Source organism: Gouania willdenowi, chromosome 16, assembly GCF_900634775.1.
Source record: "Gouania willdenowi chromosome 16, fGouWil2.1, whole genome shotgun sequence".
Taxonomy (NCBI): Eukaryota; Metazoa; Chordata; class Actinopteri; order Blenniiformes; family Gobiesocidae; genus Gouania; species Gouania willdenowi.
The window spans coordinates 10,804,234-10,828,239 of record NC_041059.1 but is presented as its reverse complement, the minus strand read 5'-3'; the positions used below and the strand labels follow the sequence as shown (position 1 = coordinate 10,828,239).

The following is a 24,006-nucleotide window of genomic DNA, read 5'->3' as shown; positions in this document are numbered from 1 at the left end:
TGTTTGAACAAGTTTCTTAAGTTTAAAGAAAGTGGCTGCCTGCACAGCTGCCATCGACCACCTGCTGTTTGTTTAACGTTCTTTGCCACGTGTTTGGAGATGGAAAATGTGTAGGCAACTGAAATATAGTTATAGATAGCGGATATATTAATTTTCAGTCCCAAAATTATTCTTGTGTAGGTGTGACAGCCGAGTGATTCATTGATCCTGTTTCTCAAATACACGACTGTGGGGGTAACATCCAAGAAACGCCTGCGAATAACGTCTTGAATTAATTGTGGGATGAGTAATCATGAAGACAGTATTTTCTTTCCCCCCCTATTTTAAGCTAAAAAGTAGAGAATTGCATGAACTCATCAGGTATGGATATTGATGTAACTCCACTGATAGCTCATACAGATTAATAGATGTTTGGCAGATGTGCCGTCAACGTTATTTAGTGTTACGCAACATTTCTAAACACTGCGAGCAGGGCCAAAGCAGCAGGGATTATCAGGGCTATCTGCCTGTGGCGCTCATCCGACAAATCCATTGACAGGGCTGCACATCATAATCTGATGATTTCAGCCTGTATGTTAACCAATCTCTAGGTCTGCATGTTTCATTTCCTTTCCTGCCAATTCCATGCTTTGTCATTACATACTGTAAATAATGACTTTATATTGGCATTGTACCTTCTTCTATTATACTGTATATTTAATACAGCAAGAAACAGCCAAGCCATTGAGGTTGTAAATCAATCTGTTCTGTTTTGTTGACTCAAGGGTAGACTTTCAGTGTATAGTTGTTTTTTATTCTACAATAAAATTGAAAAGCTACAGATGCAAGAAAAAACCTTCTAATTTATTATTTTTAGTTTTTACATGATGGCCACCAAAATCTTGGTAACACCAAACAAGATTTTTGCATATTCAGTTTTGTTTTGCTGATGATATCATCTCTATCGTGTATAAAAATATCCAGAAGTTTTGTGAAAGACATTTAGTCCAAATGACTAAATATGATTCTTCTGTTTTCTTGATGACATAAGGTCAATGGGTGACTTGCACTAAGATGCACACAAACACCCTTCAAAAGCCTATGTTAATGAGCAGCACATAGACTCGTATAAATGGTCACATTGGCCACGCCTACAATCCCACACGTTTCCACCAAGTAGTAGGTGGACTTAAATAAAGAGTAAACATGAGTATCAACTGACGCTGTTTTTGTCAGTGGAAAGAATGACTATATGAGAGGAATTTGAGGGCTTTGCATATGCTGAACTGAACTGCAAAAAGTGGGCTTTATGATAGTCATTTTGTTTGTAGAAATACAATATTTATTCTGGAAATTTATCTTTAGTTAAATTAAATTAAACCTCAATGGGACTTAGTGTTCAATCCAAGCTGTCCGTGTCCCTTAGTGTCCTTGAGCAAAGACTCTGAACCACAAGTTACTCTCAATAGAGGACTGGATCCTTACATGGAAACTCAATCACTGTGGGTGTATGAATTTGTGTGAATGCGACTATCAGTGTAGAGCCCTTTGAGTCCACATGTGGTATAAAGTGCTTTATAAGTAAAGTCCATTTTTCATTCACTTACCTGCTTAAATAAATTATTAAAAAGAACTTGTAACATATACAATAATATGTAGGAGGGACCTGCCAAGTCATAATGATGAACTGTACTCGGTCAAACACTTAAAATCCTTGAATTTTAAATCACTACTCTGTTTTGTATGTGTGTCTCATGTATATGTCGAGAGTTTACTTGATATTGAATTTTCCTCACTATTCCTGGAAATGTGTTGATATCGTTCACTAAACCTTCTTTCTTATATGTGGTCTCTTTCAGGGTTAGCCTTTCCAGAATGGGCCTACAAGCCCGAGTCCAGCCCAGGGTCCCGACAGATCCAGCTGTGGCATTTCATTCTGGAGCTACTAAGAAAAGAGGAGTATCATGATGTTATTGCCTGGCAAGGGGACTACGGGGAGTTCGTCATCAAAGACCCGGACGAGGTGGCCCGGCTATGGGGGGCCAGGAAGTGTAAACCACAGATGAACTACGATAAGCTAAGCAGAGCACTGAGGTATGAGAACCAAATAACATGTTGAAATTGTTTTTTTTAATGTATTTTTGGCTTTACATTTTTGTCAGTTTACATACTAGTCATGTAACAGTCCGTCATAAAGTCTTTCCTTAGAAGAACTTTTGGCAAGCACATTGCCACAGTGAACTAATAGATGATCATATATCAATACTGGGCCCATAACACTATGAAGGATTAAGTGTTGAAATCTAAATTGTAACATAAGATTAGTGGTGTGTCTTTAATCTTAAGTAAGGGAGATCTCTGCACGATGACACTTGCAAGCAAGATCCTAAACAGTTCTGAGAAGTGATTCACGAAACAGCGTAAGGAATACCTCTTCTCTCAGCAGCCATTCTAATTATTATTGAAAGGAAGCACAACAATCATGACTTTACAAATCCGTTTTATTTAATAGTTTCCGTTCAAAGCTACCTCGGTAATTGCACTGATCAATGGTTTAGCCATAAAATAGTTTTCTCTATACAATATTGGAATTTTTTCAGACTAGCTCTTGATTTACAATCAGCTTCGACCTATTTATACTGAGGTGTACTTAGTGCTATCCCTTAATACTAAGAAGACTCTCTAGTATCTTAATTAGCAAAGGAGCCAACGCGTTTACCTGAGTGAGTGTCGCCTCATTGGCCGAACACGAGTTTGTCCTGGAAAGGTTTATTACAACACTAACCCTTCTGGGCCAGTCCCTCCTTTGTGCCATTAGATCAAAATCCTTTTAGAGCCTTACAAATCCAACTGTTTTGTTTTGTTTTTGTTCCTTCTTTTTAAGTGGAGAAAATAATGTGTTTTACTGCAGTGGTAACGCTAGCATTTTGTTTGTTTAATTCTCCGCGGACATTCCTGTGATTGTTTAGCAGTGGGGTTGGTCTTTTGATGTCAGCTTCCTAATTTGATTGTAATTGTATTCATATGTAACTAATAATAGCTCAGCAGGAGATTCTGTAATCTTCCAATTTAGACCACACTCATAAAATGTGTGTCCTGTGGACACATTGGATATGAAGGCCTTCATTAGGTGTTAGGTAAATAATGAATCACCAACTTTGACCCACGTGAAGGCTACTCATGTTTAGTTCTTCAGTTTTCTTAATCCTGAAAGAAAAAATAATCTAATCCTGTGGTTTGAAAGAATTTTAGTGCAAAATGATAGTGAAGATTATTATTATAAATGGCAGCTTTCCTAAACATGTACAGGTTTTCTAGATCTTTATAAATTCATATTTTTGGACAATACAAAATTATAATAGCTTGATAATATATAAATGGAAATCTGTTATCCATTGTTGGAATCTCATAAATCTTATTGATACTACAAACTCAACTGTGTGTTTCCCATTCACTTCTTAATCACAGTACTGGTGCCTTGCCATGTAGTGTTCTGGTAAACAGAGCAGAGATTAGGCTAAGGACATTAAAAGAAAGCGGTGCAGGTCATTAAAGGATGGAAATGTACTGTATTGCTTATTTTGGGCTGCAAAGGCTTAGTGAATTCAGAGACACGGGTGAGATTAAGATAACTTGTGTCACAGATTGGATCTTTTGTGGACACAGAGAATTAACACGGACTACATGTTATATACACAAACACTCAGGATTGCAATCTGGATTTAGAAGTTCTTAAATTAGACGGAAAGAGAATGCGGATCGGGATACTTGTGTTCAGCCAGTTTATTTATAGCAGTTCCATCCTGATGAGCTGTAACAGATTTGGAGCTTAGGCTGCAGTAAGTTCTTATACTGTATGTAGTAGGTCTGTGTGACCTTTCTGATCTGGACTTCTTATTCCTCCTCCCACTCACATCTTCACCTGTCCATCTTAGAGCCAAGTCATTATCCTCTGCACCCATTAATTAAACAAAATCTTCTCAGGAATAAATTACACAATCATGTGCAAGTCATCACCTAGTATGACACCAAAGCTGTCACTGGAAACAAAGTCTTCTGAGGTGCATTTCTGTTCTAACGTGGCTAAAGAGGTAATTGGACAAGGGACAGACGAAGTTTAAAAAGAATCAGGCCAGTTCTAGTGTGTATACTAACATTCCCCATCTGGAATAAACAGCAGGGAAGCAGGAAAGCCCCATGCCCTTCATATGGTAAAAACCTGGAGCCGGATAATAATGGAGACCACACTATGCATGTGGCAATTAGTCTACTCGCACACACACACACATGCACGCATACTTTAAAAGGTGTGCTTTGTTTGTTCTTCATATCACTGGGCCTTTGTTTCCTGTCTGCTATGCACATGGTGGAAATTCCCCCGATCAGGGGTGCCATATTTTGTGCAGCGGTGTGCAATTATACTGAGTTTCCGTCACCAGCGGCCTCGGCCCATGTACCAACGCGGCTTCCTGCTCCCCCGACTGTTGGGAGATTCTCACCCCTGTGGAGAGAAGTACAATTACACTTTGGAAGTGTACACTGACCAGCCAGAATATTATAACCACATGCCTATACCTTGCTACAATAACTCAAAAAGTATGCTATGGTATCTGGAACCAAGATGGCAGCAGATTCTTCAAATGCTCCTATCTGTGAGTAAAGGCCTCAGTGGGTGGAGCGCATTCACAGGAGGCTTGATTGGATTAGGATCTGAGGATTTTGCTGACCTTGTCAGAAACTTAACATTCTTGACTTTTTTCACAGCATTCCTGAGCACTTCTCTGCTTAGTCACTATACAGGACACAGAACATTGTCATTAGACAAAACTGTTTCTACAAAAAATGTAGATTCTGAGGTAGATTATGAGATGTCACCTTGAAATAACTCATGAATTGTCACCCATCTCGACTGATAACGTCATGATATGCTGTATTTGATGTTAAGCCATTTGCTGTAATAAGGTGTATGTTAGAGCAGGGACGCATCAGAAAAATGCAAGTCAGGGACCTTCCAGGACTAGGATTATCTAGCCCTCAAACTTGTTGAAAAAGAAGGAAAAAACAAACTTTGATGTCATCATAATCTGCACCAAGCCCAAAGCGAGCGGATGGTTTCACTTCTTACTAACATTTTACACCTGTTATGGCCACTGCAGCGTCTATCAGAAAGCTTTCTCACATGACAAGAGTTTCTTCTCTCTTCCAAGTATTCCTCTCTTGTTTGTTAGTCTTTCAGCCCAGCATTGATACTTTTATAATTTAATTACCCCTGCAGCCTTTTTCAAAGAGATGTAAGATGAATATGCATGCAAGGCCAAGGTTTCTATTGATTCCTATCACTGCTGCAAGCCATTGAAAGCTTAACTCGAACATTTGTGGATAGTTTACATAAAATCTTACCCATTTACTTTTTGTGCTGCAGCTTTGTTGGCGCAATAATGACGCGTTTAATTTTATATAGCGCTTTTCATAGACACTCAAAGTGCTTTACATTGCATTGCATTATTCTTTCACTCCACACTTGGTGGTGGTAAGCTACTATTGTAACCACAGCTGCCTTGGGGGGGGGACTCAAAGAAGCTAACATATTTAAACAGCAAAAAGATATTTACTAATACACAGGAAGCTGGAAGACAGAGAAAATATCTGTATTTGTGTGTAAACTCAGGTCAGTGAAGCACACTTTCAAGTTTTTGCTTGAGGAAATAAATAAAAAATTTTAAAAAAATCAGCATTTTCTTCCAAATTACCTTGCCTCTGTGAAATGGACTAATCACCGCTGGAGAGTAGGGGAAATTAGGCCTGTCGCCAATCATTCTTTGCGGACCACTGGTTTAAATGGAGTAATCATACTAAGAGGTCCCAGCACAGAGGGACCTCCTGGCCCCCTTCTGTCTGTCAGCTAGCATTGGCTCTAAACACAGTGGTCAGAGGTCAGCGGGGACTGCCACGCACAGCTGGCAAAGATTAACAACACAGCACATGTGCACATTCATGTGCACAAATGCACCATTGTGCAGAGCCTTGCGCCAACATACTCACTTGCGCATGTTTGGAGCGTTTGCTTGGTTCCTTTTTATAGCGGCTGGCTAACACAGCTGAAAGAAGCTCATAAATTCACAAACATTTCGATGAAAATATGGCTGCATGTGCACATGCAGTGAGTGCCTGTGCTGGCCGGACCTGTTTGTGGGTCAGAGGGTCTCTGTAAACAGCAACGCATTGTATGGAAACACCTAGTGCCAGAGAAAGTGCAGAGGGAGCAGTCGGGGACAGGACGCAATGTTCAGCGTACGTCGATGTGCATTGTTTTTCCGTTTTGAGTGCTGTATGGATGTGTTCAGCATACATGACTACTGTGTGTAACTCTGCCTCTGACTGAATAGAGCCTCTATTCTCAGTGTGGGCCGGTGAGCAAACAAATTACACGCACACACACACACACACACACACACACTCTAACAGCTATATTGTTGCTCCTACTACAGGCCATGTGAGCAGCCTAATCGGACCCTGACCTGGTCGTCCTCCTCACACAAATACACACATACTCCGCACGCCTCCCTGCACATATAGAAACTATATGATCACACCCCATCTCCCTCTCTGCCTGGTGCACAAGCTCAACAAATTTATTTACCCTTTTGACTCGTGAAACACTCATCAAACCTGTCTCCCACACAAAGGGCTCCTGTGTGTGTAGATTAAACACACACCTGATTGTAGGCAGCTGGTGTACGTTGTTGCATAGAGAGGAAGATCAGGCGTGTATTTGGGTACAGCACAAGGCTGACGAAAGAGGCAGAAAATAAACATGGGAAGCATGGGGAGCATTGTAATCCTGACTTCCTGTCAGAGTCAGCTCCTATTTAAAGCCTGACAATAGGCAAAGCCCAGCGGTACATACACAGGGAAGGAGGCTGCTGGAAATCTTTTTTAAATCTTAACTGGGAGTGGAGCAATATGACACATACCAATAGAAACTGTTTTCCCCAGAACTGTCTGTGTTCTGACCATAGGCACCATCAGAAGCTGGGTTTCCATTACAGATTTTTGCAAAATAAAAGCAATATTTCCAAATGTCGACAAAGTATTATTGCGCTTTGAACGCGTTTCCATTGAAAGCTGTTTTGGGCAGGAGCCTCGCAATTCCTGTGAAATCTCATCTCACAAGACGTTGGTGCAGCAAGATCGACGCTCCAAACCTCCATATCACACTCCGTATTCTTTTGTTGTTTCACATCTGATGTGGAAAGTATAACACTAAAAATGTCCCGGTCTCCTCTTCTTTTTAAACATACCACGTCATGTTTACCTAGAGAGAAGTGGTCATGTGACCAGGTCCGTCACAACCTGTGACATGTGTTTGCGGAAAAGGTCTTTTTATAGCGCTTTTGCAACGCATTTCAATATCAAAACATCTGAAATACCTCCTCATGGAAGCGTAACAACTTTTTGCAATATTTGTGTTTTTTTTTTCAAAATCTGGGTGTTTCTATTACCAGTTTTTATTGTGCTATTTAGATTTGGCACATTTCTAAGGGTAGTAGTGTTGCTCTAAATCTGAAAATGTTGCTGCACCAAAAAAATTTACAAGACTTTGCTGGACACACATCTGCACACGTTTCCTATTAAAGTTCACAGTCCACCTAGAAATTGGATTTTGCTGACCAATGACATTTTACACTTATCATAGTAAAAATACAAGAAAAGGGACTTTAAAAAAAAAAAGGAAGGGTACATGTGGAGGTCAGAAAAAGTATATTATATATTTGGTAGTTGTGGCGTAAAGGATAAAGCTGCTACCTGGAGTTTCTGAGAGAATGTCTCGATGTCCCGCCCTCAACAGCTCTACTTCCTCCCCTGCCTCTGACAATCTATCAGAAGCTATCCCTCTCCGTTTGTGCACGTGCGTTGCAAAACATAACAAAGACGCATAACTACAAAAACTACACATTTATTGTTAGTGTCATAACGTTAGAATAAAACATGTTTATTAACTGTCCATGAGAAATGTCGCGAAATCCTTGTCTGTTCGGATTCCTTTTAAAAGCAGCAAGTCCCTCCACCTGTGAAAAGCAGCTCCGAGATAAATTCTGTTGCTGTCACAAAGACGTTTATCCATAAGCTTTGCACCCGGACTTTTCTTTTTTAGTAGAAGCTTTATACGTTGGCAAATGTGGAATGGATAACTGGAGTTTCTGAGCACTCCTCCATGATGCTGCTCAGTGATAGCGGTTTGCTGTTGTGACGGTGCACGCGCATTCACTTTGATTGACCATGGCCCGCTCCAGGAAGTCGAAGCCTATTGGCTGGGCAAAGTCGGCGCTTTCTTGCATTTGTGTAGGGGTCTATAGGATGAAGGCGGGACTTATATACATTGATGTAAATGAATGACCACCGGCAGTAGACCATAGCAAAAGACTAGTTAGGTATTTTTTTGCATTTCAAAAGAATGATACATAAACGTGGATTTCTCAGAAGCTCCGGGTATCAGCTAATACATGAAAATCAAGTTAGAGACAGCAAGTTGTCATGCGTCGCAGAGACAGATGTTACAGAAGCGAAGAAAAAGCAGTGAGAGGCCAAGAGGAGAGAGGAAATGCACCATCACAGCCTGTCTGCGGGAGTCAGGACACGTCTGAGCTCACACCAACAGACACCTCACCTCAGTATTGCTGATGGAAGAAGACACAGATTTGCTGAGACTACGCAGTAGGCTGGTAAAGTACGGTTGATCTGTTTATTAAATGTTTAAAATCAACACAGACTTGTGAAAAGGCAGTGATCTTATGTGATCTGTCGGGTCCTCCGATTATCTAAAGTTTGAAGCAGTGGGTTGACGAGGAGGTAACAGGTGTGTTACAGTGGCTGCAGGCCTTCTTGTCCTAGCACCAGTGCATCCTGGGCTTATGGTGCTACTAAATATCAAACAGTAAATGCAGAGGAACGCAATCAATTAAATCAGAGACAAATCCCCGTCAAATATGCACAGAAATGAGTAACGTGTGATATCATGTCTGAAATTGGCAGCCGCATTAATGATCTTGTTAAAATACAAAGTATACTTGCTGTTGTATTTCAAACTTTGTTCCATGATGAAACTCTTCTCTGCACTGGGGGAATTGTTTAAGGGGTGAGCAGTGAGCAACTCTCTTGCCACAAGCCATGTTTTCTTTACCCTTAGAAATACACGAAATGTAAATAGTGCAATGGAAACGCATGAATTTCGAGGAAAAAAAACACTCAAATATTTCTGAAAGGTTTTTATGCTTTCATCAGGAGGTATTTAAGATATTTCGATATTGAAATTTATGTAATTTAATGTCTCCTGCAAGCTAGAAATGAAAGGTCAGTATAAATCTGGCTCTCAGGGTTACAATTTCTGGTGTACACACATAAAAAATTTTAATTTGACACTGACCCCACACAAAGGTAAAAGAAGAGTTCTGTGTGTGGTTTGCTCAAAAACCAATAGTGAATACATCAAAACACAAGGTGTACGCATGAGGTTGTCTCCAACTTAGATTTCTTTCACTTTTAATGACTGAAAGTGAGGATGAAACCACAAATCATTTCAACAGTTTTGTATCAAGCAGGTTTTTGCTGCTTGCTGCTCTGTTTCTGTAATGTTATACAAGCTCACTTGTGTTTACTATCATTACTTTTCCAAACATAGTTGGGCCTTTTCGTCTCTGAGTTTGAGAAGATTGGCATTTTGTGTTGGAAAATTGGAAAGCAGAAGAATAGTCTTGATTAGTACATAAGGGAGGACCTCTCGAGGATTGTAATGATTTGTATATACACTATATTTGGCACATACTACACAGTTATTCTTTCTAAAATGCTTTAGGTGGTTTAGATTTATTGATTTAAAACTGTTTGTTATGCATTCTTCTTCTTTGATTGTAATGTTGGCATGTTTTTGCAATCATCTTAATCCCTGATGTAAAAAAAAAACTTATGTTTCACTCAATGTTGTGCCTGAATCCAGTTTTGGAGCATCTGTTTTTACCCTTTCTTTCGCTCTAACTCAAAGAGGGTTACACATGCAGCTTTGAGTGTTCAGCTGTGCCTGAGCTACCCAGCACAGAGTTACAGTGGAGGAGTGTGCGCGCGTGCACTTGTGCGTGTAAGGCAAGTGCGGTGGGCAGCTAAACGCAGGCACTCAAAGAATCTCTTTCTTCCTTTTTGAAGTGAAGAGTTTGAATGCTCTTCAAAGACCGTCTGACTGTAGGACAGGACAGGGCGAGGGGTGGGGTGGGGTGGGGTAGAAGCTGCTTCTGATGCCACAAAGCTTAACTTTAACAATGTGAATGAACACTTGGAGAAAAGAAGGCAAGTCTATGCTTCATATTTCTACACACATTTTGATAGGTATTTTTCTTTAAACCAAAAGCTAATGCCACAAACAAATGCTCTCATTCTGATATTTTGGGCCTTTGGGATGTATGTGTGTTTCACATCTAATTGCCACTTTATTTGGAAAACAAAGATATGAAATGAGGACACTGCAGTATATACTTTGGAGAAACCGTCCAGAACGTGTTTTTCATTTGTTAAAGTTCTCCTTTATTACAAGATCGAGTTTGCTTTACGCACTACTTTTGTATCCAGTGGACCACTTACAGTTTTATTTTCATGTAGCTCGCACTGTGATTTTTTTTAAAATCCCAACACTCAACAATTCTGAAAAACTTACTCATTAAATTCTAGTACAAGTTCCTAACTACTGGTTTTTCACTTAACAGGGATCTAACTTTATTGACTTGACCGTCAGCATTTATATTTAAAGACGTTCTAAATAAAACCCTAAAGATTTTCTAACAAGGAATTCACCTTATCTTGGATTTACTGGTTTGTGACTGGGCTGCTTAGAAGAATGATAGGTGGCACTCATGGATTGAAGCCAGTGGTCACACAGTCAAGTCTCACAATGTTCAATGAAACCATCCAATGAAGGGTTTAAGTGTTCAATAAATACTGAAGCAGTCAAAGTTTGGTTCTCTGGGGAGAAAAGTCTGTCTTTGAGATCTTAAACAAGTTTGTTACCTGTAAAATGTTATGTTTCGATGTGTTTAGTTCCTTTTTCCAAACCTTAAAATCATATTAACAATGAATCCTCTCTTGTGCAGCAGCAGTAGAGCTTGTTGACTTTTCAATCACTGCCTAATTCGATCACAGTCCTGTCATGGCTTTAATTCTGCTCGACTTCCTGTCCGCTCGTGTCTGTCCGTCCTTTCGCTCCCAACTGCCTCTGAACCCCCTGTCACCCCCCTCCTTTTACTGCCCCGGCCCCTGTGAGTGTCTCCCCTAGAGCAGAAATTACATGCTGCTTTGTGCCTGCATGGCGTAAACAATATTTTCAGTGGTGCAGGCCTGTCCTGTCTCTCTGCGCCTTCTTTTCCCTCTCTCACCCTCTCCTGTTTCCCCAGGGGATGAGTGGAGGGAGTTGTGAGGAGGAGGCAGATTAATGGGAAAGTGGGGGGAGTCGGGGTATCACAGGGATGTAAAGAGAACAAGCATAGAAAAAGAAGCAACAGTCTGTTCCCAGACTAGAAATGGTCCTACGAGTCTGCTTAATAAGCATAAGAAGGGGTTATCTGTACACGTCCTCACCCAACACACGACCAATAACTACTCTTCTGCTGAATGATGGTCAATAGGTTCAGTTTAACTCTACATTACCTACGTGCCCTGCAGACCCCTGATTTTTGCCAGCACTCATCACTTAACTAGTGCTAGCAGTATGGATAGCAGGTCGTTGGACGAGAAACAGGCATAATAATGGAATTACGATATCTGTAGGCCTCATGTCAAATTCACACAAATAGTGTTTTTCCCTTTTCTGCCCATGAAGTAAAATAATTTCTGAATCTTAGTGAGTAAAACCAGCTACTGTTATATCAATGACAAAAGTATTTAAATTATTTTTTCTTTATTTTTGTCTATTTTTCACCTTTACTTTAGAAAATGATAGCTGTTAAGGCCTTTTTTTGTTTTTAATCCGATATAGACAGTTTAGGCCTCATAGATCAATAAATCAAAGTTAATTGGCTTGAAAAGAAGATGGATGACAGGGATGTCAAACTCCTTTTAGTTCAGGGGCCAGATATGGACCTGTTTGATCTCAAGTAGGCCACAGTTTTTAGGTGGGAAGAAGAACATTTTTACCATCAGTTGTACAATAGTTTTTAATATTAGTCTCTGATGGATCTGTACTTAAAAAGTTATTGATTTTGTAACCAATTTTTGTGTAATTTAGAGGAATTATGTGGAATTTCCACTTTTTTTTATCTCTGCTGTCAACACTCCTATTCCTATTGTTGGAAAAGTTTTCGTACATTGCATTGTGGGATGTGGAATCCTGTGGATGGAAACGTGATTCGCTTGACACCATTTTTGTTCTGGTTTGTTCCCAGTATTCCCAGTGATATCGCCTCACTCCGCGAGACATTCAATTTTAGCCGGATTCTGTTCTTTCCATGTAAACCCTACAATAATCATCTGCCGTTTTTTTTTTGCCGCAACTTTCATTCCATGAAAACACCAGAAATGTGTTGAGTGGATGGATATCAAAACAAACCATCGAGCAGTAATTTTAATCTTTTACTTCTTGTTTTTCGAGCAAATTATCTTGGATTCATTGATCTATGAGGCCTACACTGTCTTTATCTGATTTAAAACTATATATGTATATATATCGTCCCTAGGAGCATTAACTAGTTACTTTCACAAGGAAACACCTTTTTAGATGTGCAAAACGATGCAAAACATTATGGTATTCTTTATAAGGTATAGTAATTTAAAGTGCTAATACACAAAACATGGATTTTATGTTGATATTAGTGTCGACATGTTGACATGAATTAATACATACATACATACATACATACATACGAAGGATCACAAAAGAAAAAATGCACACATGAATTTTAATCTCTCCTTATTGTTTTTGGTGCTATAGTTTCCTTTCCCAAATAATTCAAGTAAATTAGCTCAATAAATATTGTGCATCCAAGCAAAATTTCTCCTCAGACACAGACTTAAAGGCATCACTTTATTTCAGACACTTTTCATATATTTGATGACGGATGCGGTCAGGCCGCTTTGTTGGGCTGTGTTGAAAATTTGTTTTTAGATGAGAGCTTTTAAATTGCCAGATGTTCAAATGAAACTTCTAATTGAAAGATGTGATGTTGAAAGCACAGGTGGTAGCTTGAATGCCACTGACGAGCTTTTCCGTTCCCTAATGGAGAAACAGATTTTTTTTTTTTTTTTTTCATCTTTTATTCTTTACTTTGCCTCAGTGTGTGATGCTTGTCAGCCAGGGTTTGAGAGGTTACATAAAGTGGATGTGGAAGTGGGGAAGAAAGCAGAGTTGTTACATAAAAAGCTGAAGTGGACAAAGGTTAATAAAGACGGAGCCTTGTACTGTAGGCAGGAGCCACAGGACCGGGAACGCATAGGAGAGAGAAAGAGAGAGAATAGCTATTACATAAACAGATAAAGATGGACTGAATTATTGGTGGCTTTGCTCTGCTGTTACATAAAGGGATGTGTTCAATCCATCTCGCAAAATGAAAGGCTTAATGAGTTGTTGTGCATTTCTTTTATTTGACCTAAAAGGTCCCATTTACCACATCCGCACAATCTGCACATGGTATGTTCGACACATTAAACAACACAAGAAAGAGAGGGGCGTTATCCCCTCAGAGGTGATCTAAACTGGAAACAGCCCATCCACAACACAACCATGAAAAGTCTATGTATATCTGTCTGTGGGGTGAAGCTATGGAATGCGTTACCAAATGAATTGAAATATAGTAGAAATGTGTTGATTTAAAAAAGGGTACAAAGATAATATGATGGAAAATACAGAAGTGATTCTGAGCTACAGAAGAGTGTATAAAAGGGAGTAGTAAAGTGTTTTTTTTAATTTAATTACATTTTTTTCTCTCTCCTTGAAACATTATTCTGTTTGTCAGTATCAAGACTATGTACAGTATGCATATATGTATAATATTTTTGCTTTGATTATCAATTAATATTGTATATGTATATATGTACTGTATATTATTTTTGCTTTGATTATCAATTAATATTGTATATGTATTGGGGGTGGGCGATATGGGGGGGAAAAAATCGCATCACAATTTTTTCATTGTAAAATCACAATCTCGATTTTAACGTGATTTTTTTTTTTAAATTCAGATCATTTAGACTATTTTAATGTTATTTACCAGTAAAACAAGCCAATTCACCTACTTAAAATAATCGCCGTAAATTGAAAAAAGAGATAAAAGATAATTTAAGTCAAGGTACTTTTCAAAAAAATTTTTGGATTTATGTAAGAAATTTATAAAACTGGTTTTAAGTACAATTTACATCAAACAAAAAGGCTGATTAGCAAAACTTCAAGTTCTTTTAGTCACACAGTCTTTTTACTTTGTTAAACACACTTTTTCTTTCTCTAAAGCTGAAATGTGTGATTAAATTATATATTGTTGCTTCTTTCAGGTGATCTCTGACTCTGAATTGTAGTTTTTAAACCACTAGTTTTTAAACCACATTCAGGACGTGGTCCCTTTAAGAAAATCAGCTTGGAGGGGTCACGTAAAAGTAGCGTAAATAGCTCCGTGAGTGCAGCGCAGCGACTGAGTTAGGTAGAGAAGAGAAATGTATGCACTGTTTCCTCAAACGTCTCTTGGTGCTTCCAACACTCTTTCAAACCACTAGTTTTTAAACCACATTCAGGATGTGGTCCCTTTACGAAAATCAGCTTGGAGGGGTCACATAAAAGTAGCGTGAATAGTTCTGTGAGTGCAGCGCAGCGACTGAGTTAGGTAGAGAAGAGAAATGTATGCACTGTTTCCTCAAACGTCTCTCGGTGCTTCCAACAATCAGAACTGATGGAGTTTAAACATAAGCTGAGGCTTCTGCCCCTTTTTCTTTGGTCTGATCAGAGTGTAGACTGTGTATGCTCTGACTGACCAATAAACCAAACCAAACCAAGCATTTGGACACAACAAACGTCTACCACACAATCCAGGCTGACTTGGGATAAGCTAACATTTGACGACCTCTGATCTCAGCATTATTTGCTTCATCCTGACACACAACATCACCATGCTGCCTAATTTGTCCTCCGCTGCTCCTCTGTCTATTCTCTCTCATCTCTTCTTTCCTCCCTCTTCTCTGAGTCTGCTTTGTGCAAATGTCATACAACACTCTCCAATATCTATCACGGCCATGAAAGACTTGTGTTTATTAAAAGGTGCAGGCTCATCTGTCATAGTCCCACTAATTTCAAGGAACAAAGTATTTGTTTTTGTGAGAGCTGAGCTGTATGTACCGAGTAAAATACTTTCTGTTGCGGAAAGACTGTTAGAATGACGCAAACATCTGGATTCAAGCATTTAAAACTTTAACGTCGTCTGAAACCTTTTAAGATCTGGAGAAATCGCTACAAAAGCTCTCGCCTATTAAACTTTTTATGCTGCTTTTTATTAGCTTCCTAGTAAATTGACACAACTCTTCTGTTTTGTCATTTTTAGTTGGTAAAACTGAAAACCGTAAGTTCTTAAACATATGAAAAGTATTATTATGAAGCAAAAACAGTGAGTTGCCACAACTTTGACTTTCTGTAATTTTTAGTTGGTAGAATTCAAATATTAAAGTCACAACAAATCTTGATAAATTGCTGGAACAAATAATAAGTAGTTGGCCAAACAAATATCATTTCATCTCAAAACTTTTTTAGTTTTGAATCAAAACTTAGAAATATAGTGGAGCAAGTATGAGTTTTGGTAACTTTTTCTTTTTTGCAGTGTGAGTGACGCTTAGAAGAAAAAAAAAAAAATCCAAGCTTTAAAGATGTGTGGATATGAGTGCGGTTCAATTTGTTTATTTGTTTGTTTGTTTGTTTTATTTAGATCCCCATTAGCTATACTGCTATTTTTCCTGGGGTCTTCATCACAGACTATATATGCATGACATTTCTGAAGTACAACAAACAAATTAGATGTACAAACAACATTCACACAGAAAAGAAAATATAACCAAAATAAAACACAATAACCAAAAGCATACATAATACATAACAACATTAACCGAAATACTCACAACATAGTAATACAAAAAAATTAAGTCTACTAATAATTGATTCAGATATAAAATTATTAGTGCTGTCAAGAGATTAAAAAAATTGTGTGATTAATTAATCATGCTCTGTAATTATTTAATAAAATTGCAAATAAAATTGCTGAGAAATGCCGTTAACTTCAGCTATTTTTATTTAGATTACATTATTGTGGCAGATCAAAACGTTGATTTATAATGACAATGTGGCTTTATAAAGTCATTTATTGTTTGTTTTTAACAGACTAGAAGAGATGCTTTAGTCAATCTCAAAATAATAGCTCGCAGCATGTAGCAGTTAGCACTGTCTGAGTATCCGTGCTAGCTGTCCGCACTAGCCGCTACATTCAGGGGGTAGGGAAGGCTGCGAAGCTCAGGTGGTAAGGCAAACTCTTTCTTGTACAGTTTGCATATCAAATAGGCTTTAGTTTTCCATCCGATGTTTTTAAAAGCCAAAATTAACACAAACAAAGCTGAGCAGCTCGGCAGTCTCCCGTCTTGTACTGCAGACTGTGCATCAGTATTGTGTGTATACCGGGAACTCTTAAAATAAGAAAGGTTCCGCACTGTTTGGAGTGCTAAAAAAAAAAAATGCGATTAATTGCGTTATTTTTTTAGCACGTTATTTTTTCCTGTAATTAATTAATCGCAAACACGTTAAAGTGACAGCCCTAAAAATGATTCCATACATTACATATTAAAATCCAGCACACAATACAAAGTTTATTTAAATAATAATTCTTATTCTTGAGTAAATATGAATAGTCAACTCTTTTAGAAAAATTTATGGTATACATGCTTGAAATCAAAATCGGGGCCTATATTGCCCTATAACGCACCATTCTTTGTGTTTGATTGGAGCGACAGACCGTGTGATCAGTTGAAATTATAAAGAAAATCCTGATTCCGTAAATGTTACTAAAGTTGTTGATTTCTTTTTTTTTTTTTTTTTTTTTTTACAGCGTCATGATTGTATGTCAAATTCTGTTTTCTGCTGCCTTTCAGATATTACTACAACAAGAGGATACTTCATAAAACCAAAGGAAAGAGGTTCACCTACAAGTTCAACTTCAATAAACTGGTTTTGGTCAATTACCCCTTCATCGACATGGGCTCCACCGGTAAGAACTTTGTGTGTGTTTGTTTGTTTATATGTGTTTGGTCCAGAATCCATCAGGGAGATGTTACTAAGGTATGAACCCAGCAGGTCTCTCTGATCCATGGACACAGGTCAGATAGTGGAGCCCAGAGTTCACAGCAAACATGGTGACACTTTTAGTTGTTATGCTGTGAAGAAGTGGAACAAACTGCCAGCAGAGGTGAAGTCAGCGTCCGATGTGAACATTTTCATTTTTTCTACTGCGTATGATTGAGAGGGAGATTTTTTATCAAGTTGTTGATTTAATGTTTTTACTGCTGATTTTAAAAGTTTTATTGATTTTTAAACTGTTAAATGTTTTCTGTTGCACTTTTTTATCATGTAAAGCACATTGTGTATGAAATGCGCTATACAAATAAATTTGCCTTGCCTTTGTGAGCTTTCTCTATTTTACATTAGGATTGTGCAAGGCAGTATATTAAACAGTTTTCTGTGTAATAATGCTGAGTATTCTCCTTTTTTCCCTTTTCTCCTTGATGTCTTTAGGAAGCAGTGTTCCTCAGAGTGCCCCTCCCGTCCCCACAGGTGCAGGGACTCACTTCCGCTTCCCCCCCTCTACTCCATCTGAAGTCCTCTCACCCAATGAGGACCTGCGTAGCCCTGGGGGCATGTTCAGCTCCGTGGCCCGGCGGATGGCCCGCGGCTCTGTCAGCGACTGCAGCGATGGCACGTCGGTCAACTCTGAGATAGAAGATGGAAACACGGGCCCGGTGGAGGACAGGGGGGAGAGGGGGGACAGAGGTGTGAGCGGAGGAGGCTATAGGAATATCATCCACCCGCGTCTGTCTCATGAATCCCTGTTCAGGATGTACGGAGGGCCAGGAAACCCCACCGGGCACCCGGCCTCACGGGGCCCCGCAGGACACAGAATCCACCAAGAGCAGCTGTCCCCGTTCCCCGTGTCCCCTCTACCAGGGCCAGGTGGAGCCGGGCTCCTGGCTCCGCCCCTGTCCCCGGCTCTCTCCATGACGCCCACCTCACACCTCCCGTACACACCTTCACCCACTCTGTCTCCCATGTTAGGGTCACACTTCTCCTTCAACCCAGAGGACATGAAGCGCTACCTGCAGGCTCACACTCAGTCAGTGTATAACTACGGGTTGAGTCCCAGAGCCTTCCTCCAGTACCCCAGCATCATCATCCCACAGCCGCACCGGCCCAACGCCGACAAGGCTGGGCTGACGGCAGAAAGGGGCGGAGCCGACAGAGCGGACAGAGCTGCTGCCTCCGTCGGCGGAGGAGAGCGAGCGGGAGAGCGCCACCATCATCCACCTCTAGCTCACTCAGCCCACCACCACCACCCACACCCTCCTCACTCAGCTCACCCCCACCCACACCCACACTCCCACCCCATGCATCACTCGCTGCACTTGGGCGAGGAGCCCCCGCACATGTCTCCCTTCAAGTTCAAGCTGCAGCCGCCCCCACTGGGCAGGAAGCAGCGGGAGGGCCAGAGCAAACTCAGGCAGAGCTCGCTGTCCTCGGGGTCCGGGTCCATGTCCTCCACCTCAGGCCTCGGATCGTCACTGTCATTTGGGAGCGACCTGAGCTCAGCCAGCGGCTCAGGACTCATTTCTGCATCGTCATCAACGCAGTCCCTAAACAGTGCAGGACTCCCCAAGATAAAGGTACACAACAGGACCCTCAACCTTTCTTTGATTATTTTATGAAAATAAAAAAGTTTATCTTTGAACTTTGATTTATGACAAAAAACTACTGGTACTTAAAAAAAAAAGTCAGAATATCATACATACCTTGTACAATGTCTATTGCAGTGGTTCTCAAACTTTTTTGGGTATATCCCATATTTTCAAATTTACAGAGAGGCGTGAACGAGCTGACAGCAGCAGCAGCTGCTTAGGACAATAACTCAGTGATACGTGCATTCATGTCAGAGTCTCTAAAACACCAGAAAACTCTCCAATAACACAGGATAAAGTCTATACATTTGTCACTATGTCTCTATTGAGGAAAAAGTTGCTAAAAGCTTTCACAAAAGATACCGGTAAGGAAGGATAAGTTTCGGTTTCGGTTTTGAAACGGAGCGGAGAGAGTATTCTACGTCCTGCAGCTTTAAGGTCAAATTGGTCTGTATTTGGCCCCTGAACCACCGTCTATATAACTTAAAATCAATTATGATTGGATGGATGATGGATGGATGGTGTTAGTAAGTCCTTTGTATCTTTATTGTTCTTTTTTCTCGTAAAGGTGGAGCCCATTTCTGACATTGAGTCTGAGGAGGAGGTGGAGGTGACTGACATCAGTGATGATGATCCAGACGAGAGAGACGAGGACATGGAGCTCTACGCCCTTCGCCGCTCCAGAGTGTTGGACCATCATCATCATCACCATCACCATCACCCCATCTCTAACGGCATTGAAGCCAACCAGCATCAACCTCCCCCTGACGAGGACCTGGACGAGGATGTTTTTAAAGCCCCTGCGCCTCCCCCGCCTGGACTGCCCTTCTTAGCGTTGCAGCACTCACACGCCAACAGCCATCGCCCGTTGCCGGTTCTCAAATGTGAACCCGTGGAGCCTGCAGAGACCAGCGTGCCGCAGAACCAGACCCCCTACCAGACCAAGTGCATCCCCCTGAAGCTACGCTTCAAGAGGCGCTGGAGCGAGGACCAGCGGATGGAGGCCTCGCAGGAGGAGTCGGACGACAAAAAGGTTCGGCCAGAGGAGGAGAGAGAGAGACAGAGGAACGGACAGATGGATGTAGTGGGGGACGGGACAGGAAGTGGAGATGGGGACAGCCCCCCACCACTGACGTATGAGGGGTCTTTAACCACACTGTTGTCCTCGCATCGCAGAGTTAGCGCTGAGCTGCACCGTGCCACTGCACAGCTGTCCCTGGAGAACAAGGAGTGCTGATAGGAGTCCAGCAGGAGGTTCTGGTTCCTCTATCTCCCCCGCCCCCCACAGCATTGACTCACTGACTGATACACAGGCATACGCACACACCCAAAGCCTGACTGATCTATGATTCTCTTTCAGCTGAACTTTAGCACAGGGACATCCAAGAGGCCAGTGCCCCTCCCACCTTAGAAGACGCCCTGCCCACCCCTCAAAAAGCTCAGCAACACACCAAGGACGTTGATGATCGTCCCCACATTTTTCCCCCCTCAGATGACGGGACTTAAAGTGCCTGTACCCACAGCCCCCGCAGTGATGTGAGTGACTGTGATATCCCAGAAAATATCAGGACTATCCGAAGCAGGGGGTCAAACCTGGTCTTTTCCACTCAGGGATCATTGGACACAAACACACACACACACGCACGCTTGTGGATGTTTTTCTCTCAGACCTTTGGACCCTGATTCTGCCCAGGTAAAAGTGAGGCGAGGATGATGAAGAGGAAGAGTTTCCCACTGAACAAATGAGCTCCTACAAATCTCGACCGCACAGACTCAGTCATTCACCAGCCAGGACTTTGCTACCATAGATCACATTAAACTAAACTAAACCAGCAAACACACACACACACACACACCTGTACAGGCGTCCCCTCACTGACCGCTCTGTCACACTTCTAGACACTGTGTGTGAGACGTGTGAGTCTGTTAACAACACAAATGTGAGAGTCCGAGGATGCAGACACTCCTTCGCTATGCCTTGTTTTAAAGCATGCACACACACAAACACAGCTTATCTCTCTACACCCCAAAAATAAACTATTCGATGAAGGATGCATTTTTAAAAGATATAGTTGATGTAAGTGTGAGTGCAGGGTTTACCCACTCAGTCGATACTAAGAAGTTTGGATTTTAACCTCTCAGCTTACACTTCTTTTCTGTCTGCAACGTCTCTGAACTCAGCAGGGATCCATCCACTCGAGCAGCTTTAGGCTCCTCCTCCTCCTTCAGGCCTGTAGAAATGTGTTTAATCATAACTGTAAGGTAGAGAAGTCGCCATATTATAACACTTATAAATCTATGCATACTCAATTGAAACCAACCTAAATGTTTGCTCATGATTGGTGCACGCCCCCTAACGTGGACCTTTAACCTGGTTTAGCAACCAGACTGAGCTGGAGGAATGGCAGGCGGTCTGTGTAGCTGAGCTGATCATGTTTCCTCATTAGACCCCCATGGTCCGGACATGAGCATGTGTCACAACACACACACACACACACACACACACACACACACTGAGTCACTTCTGTTTCCAAACTGCCTTACAGCCTGTTCCCATATCTGAGCTAAAGGTGTCAGCGGCATCTGCTTAAGTTATCCTTGCTTGAGTGTGAGGTGTTGCTTAACTTCCTGTGCTAGCGTACGTCAGTCAGGATTTCACAGGGTGAAACGTATCGATCCAAACAGCGGCGCTTTTTAATCCTGTTTTAGGCCTCAGCGGTCACACATTGAATGCTCAGAAAGTGTCTCAGTTTTCCCCCTGATGCCAGTAAAAGGCTGTCGTTGTCGTCGTTGTGGTTGTTGTTTTTATTGTTGTCATCAGGTTATTCTCCTCCTCTCCCGGCATTATTTTTATTCCGTGGCTCCGTTAGATTTCGCTTTTAATGTCATGTCACTTTGAACGCCTAAGACTCTATACCCTGATTTTAAAACCCCCTCCCTTTAGGTGTCTTTAGTTTTTACTGATGTAAAATAACTAGAATGTGTAACTTTGATGCTGACAGTGAAATAACCTCTGGGTTTGAAGGCGACGAGGCAGCGAGGTGGAAATCTTACGGGCACAGGAAGTGTAATTTTTATCCTTTTTTGTTTTTGTATTGTAATTTTAATTTTTGTCATTACCTTTCTCTCTCTTGTATATTTTTTTTTCTTTAGTTTTTCGAAATGGGGGTGTATCATTTTTTTTTTTTAGAAAAAGAAGAAAAAATGACGTGTAATGTTTTACTGTGTAAAGAATGGTCTATTTTCTGACTCTTTCAGTCTCTCCTCTTTCACCTCTAACCCAACCCTTACCACCCCCCGACCCCACCCCCACCCCGAGCCATTACGTAACACTCAGATGGAGAGATGAGAGTTAATACCATGATGTAACATTGAACTTCTCTTCTTTCCTGTTTTATTTTTTCAAAACTTGTAATTAAAGTTGTAATCAGGGTTCATTAAAACCAGTTTAAAGCCCAGTGTTGATTACCACTGTCTGTTTATTTCCCATACATAAATATTAAATTGTGTCCGACCATCAAACTGAAGAGTTATATTAACCGGTTATCTGTAAACAAAGGATTAACCTCTGACTGTGTGTCTAATCAACAGAGAGCTGACAGACCTGTAGGAGTTGAATACACTTTTTATGCTTTTATTTTGAAAAAGGAATGGCCATATTATAGGACTTTTTACTCATTTGTCACACACTTTTCCATCCCAGCCGATGAAACACTGCAATAAAACAGTTAATAATGAGAAAAAACAAGAGTTAAAAGGTGGGTTTTAATATTTTAAATCAAAGTTTCAACATTCTCTCTAACCCTGAGGCTCAGACAAGCTGTTCTACAGACAAGGAGCGTAGCATTGAAACACTGTCTGAGTTTTTTGTATTTGCTCTGAATTAAAAGGTCTGTGCCAGAGGAGCTCAGGGTTTATGTGGGTTTGTATGATAAAAGAAGTTCAGAGAGATAGGACGGAGCGGAGTTATTTAGACATTTAAAAACCATAAAATCAATCCTGAAGCTAACTGGGAGCCAGAGACAGTGATTATGAACTGGAGTGATGTGAGCTCTTCTTCTGGTTTGTTAAAAACTCGGACAATAAATCTGAAATTGTTCAAAGAACTCAATTTTCTTGAAATTATTTCACATAATTTCCCCAAATTAAAAAAAGAGGACATTTTAAAGAGAGAATCCTGCATGGACTGATATCTGTCACTTATTGCCGTATATACTTTATGTATCATTTATTTGTGGTGTTAAGTGTAAACTTGGGGACAATTATGTTGAAATGGCTCATTTTCTCGCCTAAAATTTGCGGTCCACTTAAGATCAACCCTGAACTTCAATGAGTGACACCCATGTTAATGAGTTTAATTCTGATTGGTGATTCTGTTTCTGTGCCGATAACTAATACACTTCAGTTTTTTACTGATTGAGCTACAAAACATTCAATATTTGATGTTTAAAAAGTTGTTAAATAGTCGTGTGTCACCAGGAGACATGGCAACGTATCACTGTGTATCATCAGCATAGATATGGAAACTAGAGCCATGTCTCCAAAAACATGCTCAATCATAAGGACATTAGAATAAAGTCAGAACTGTCCAATGGGAGGAAAGACGTGCAGTGAACATGAATAAACCACCAGCTGATCTCATGACATCTAGAGATGAATTAAATATATTTGTATTACTTCAACCAAGGAGATTATATTTTCACCAGCATTTATTTGTTTGTCTCCTTGCAGGATTACTTCAAAACTAAGAATTCAGACAACCAAAGATAGACATTAGGCCATGGATCTGAATCAATATACTGATTGTGGATCATAAATAAAGTTCCCTATCTGGAATTATTTGTGAATTTAAAGAAAAACTAAAAAATTCATGAATGATTTTGAAATTTGACTCAGTTGTGTCGGGTTGGTTCCTTCATTACCCCACCAAGTTGTATCTTGATCCATTCCGGATTGCAAATTTCTTTGCAATTTTTCTGAAAAAAATGGGGGTGAACATACAACTGGACCTACTGGATCATTATTAATGGTTATAAAAAATGTATATCTCTGTTCGTAATTGACAGATCTTTATGAAATTTGACTTGG

At 40.5% G+C, this 24,006-nt stretch overlaps 1 protein-coding gene across 1 annotated transcript in view; it reads left to right on the top strand.

Moving 5' to 3' along the window:
- The window catches only part of erfl3 (Ets2 repressor factor like 3), a 56,451-nt gene extending 34,075 nt beyond the window's left edge, over nt 1–22,376 (top strand). The window contains exons 2-5 of the mRNA XM_028471490.1: nt 1,839–2,073; nt 17,125–17,240; nt 17,765–18,906; nt 19,487–22,376. Of these exons, the coding sequence (XP_028327291.1) occupies nt 1,839–2,073; nt 17,125–17,240; nt 17,765–18,906; nt 19,487–20,155 (2,162 nt within the window). The 3' untranslated portion in view covers nt 20,156–22,376. The remainder of the gene's footprint in view (nt 1–1,838; nt 2,074–17,124; nt 17,241–17,764; nt 18,907–19,486) is intronic.
- The last annotated feature ends 1,630 nt before the right edge of the window (nt 22,377–24,006 follow it).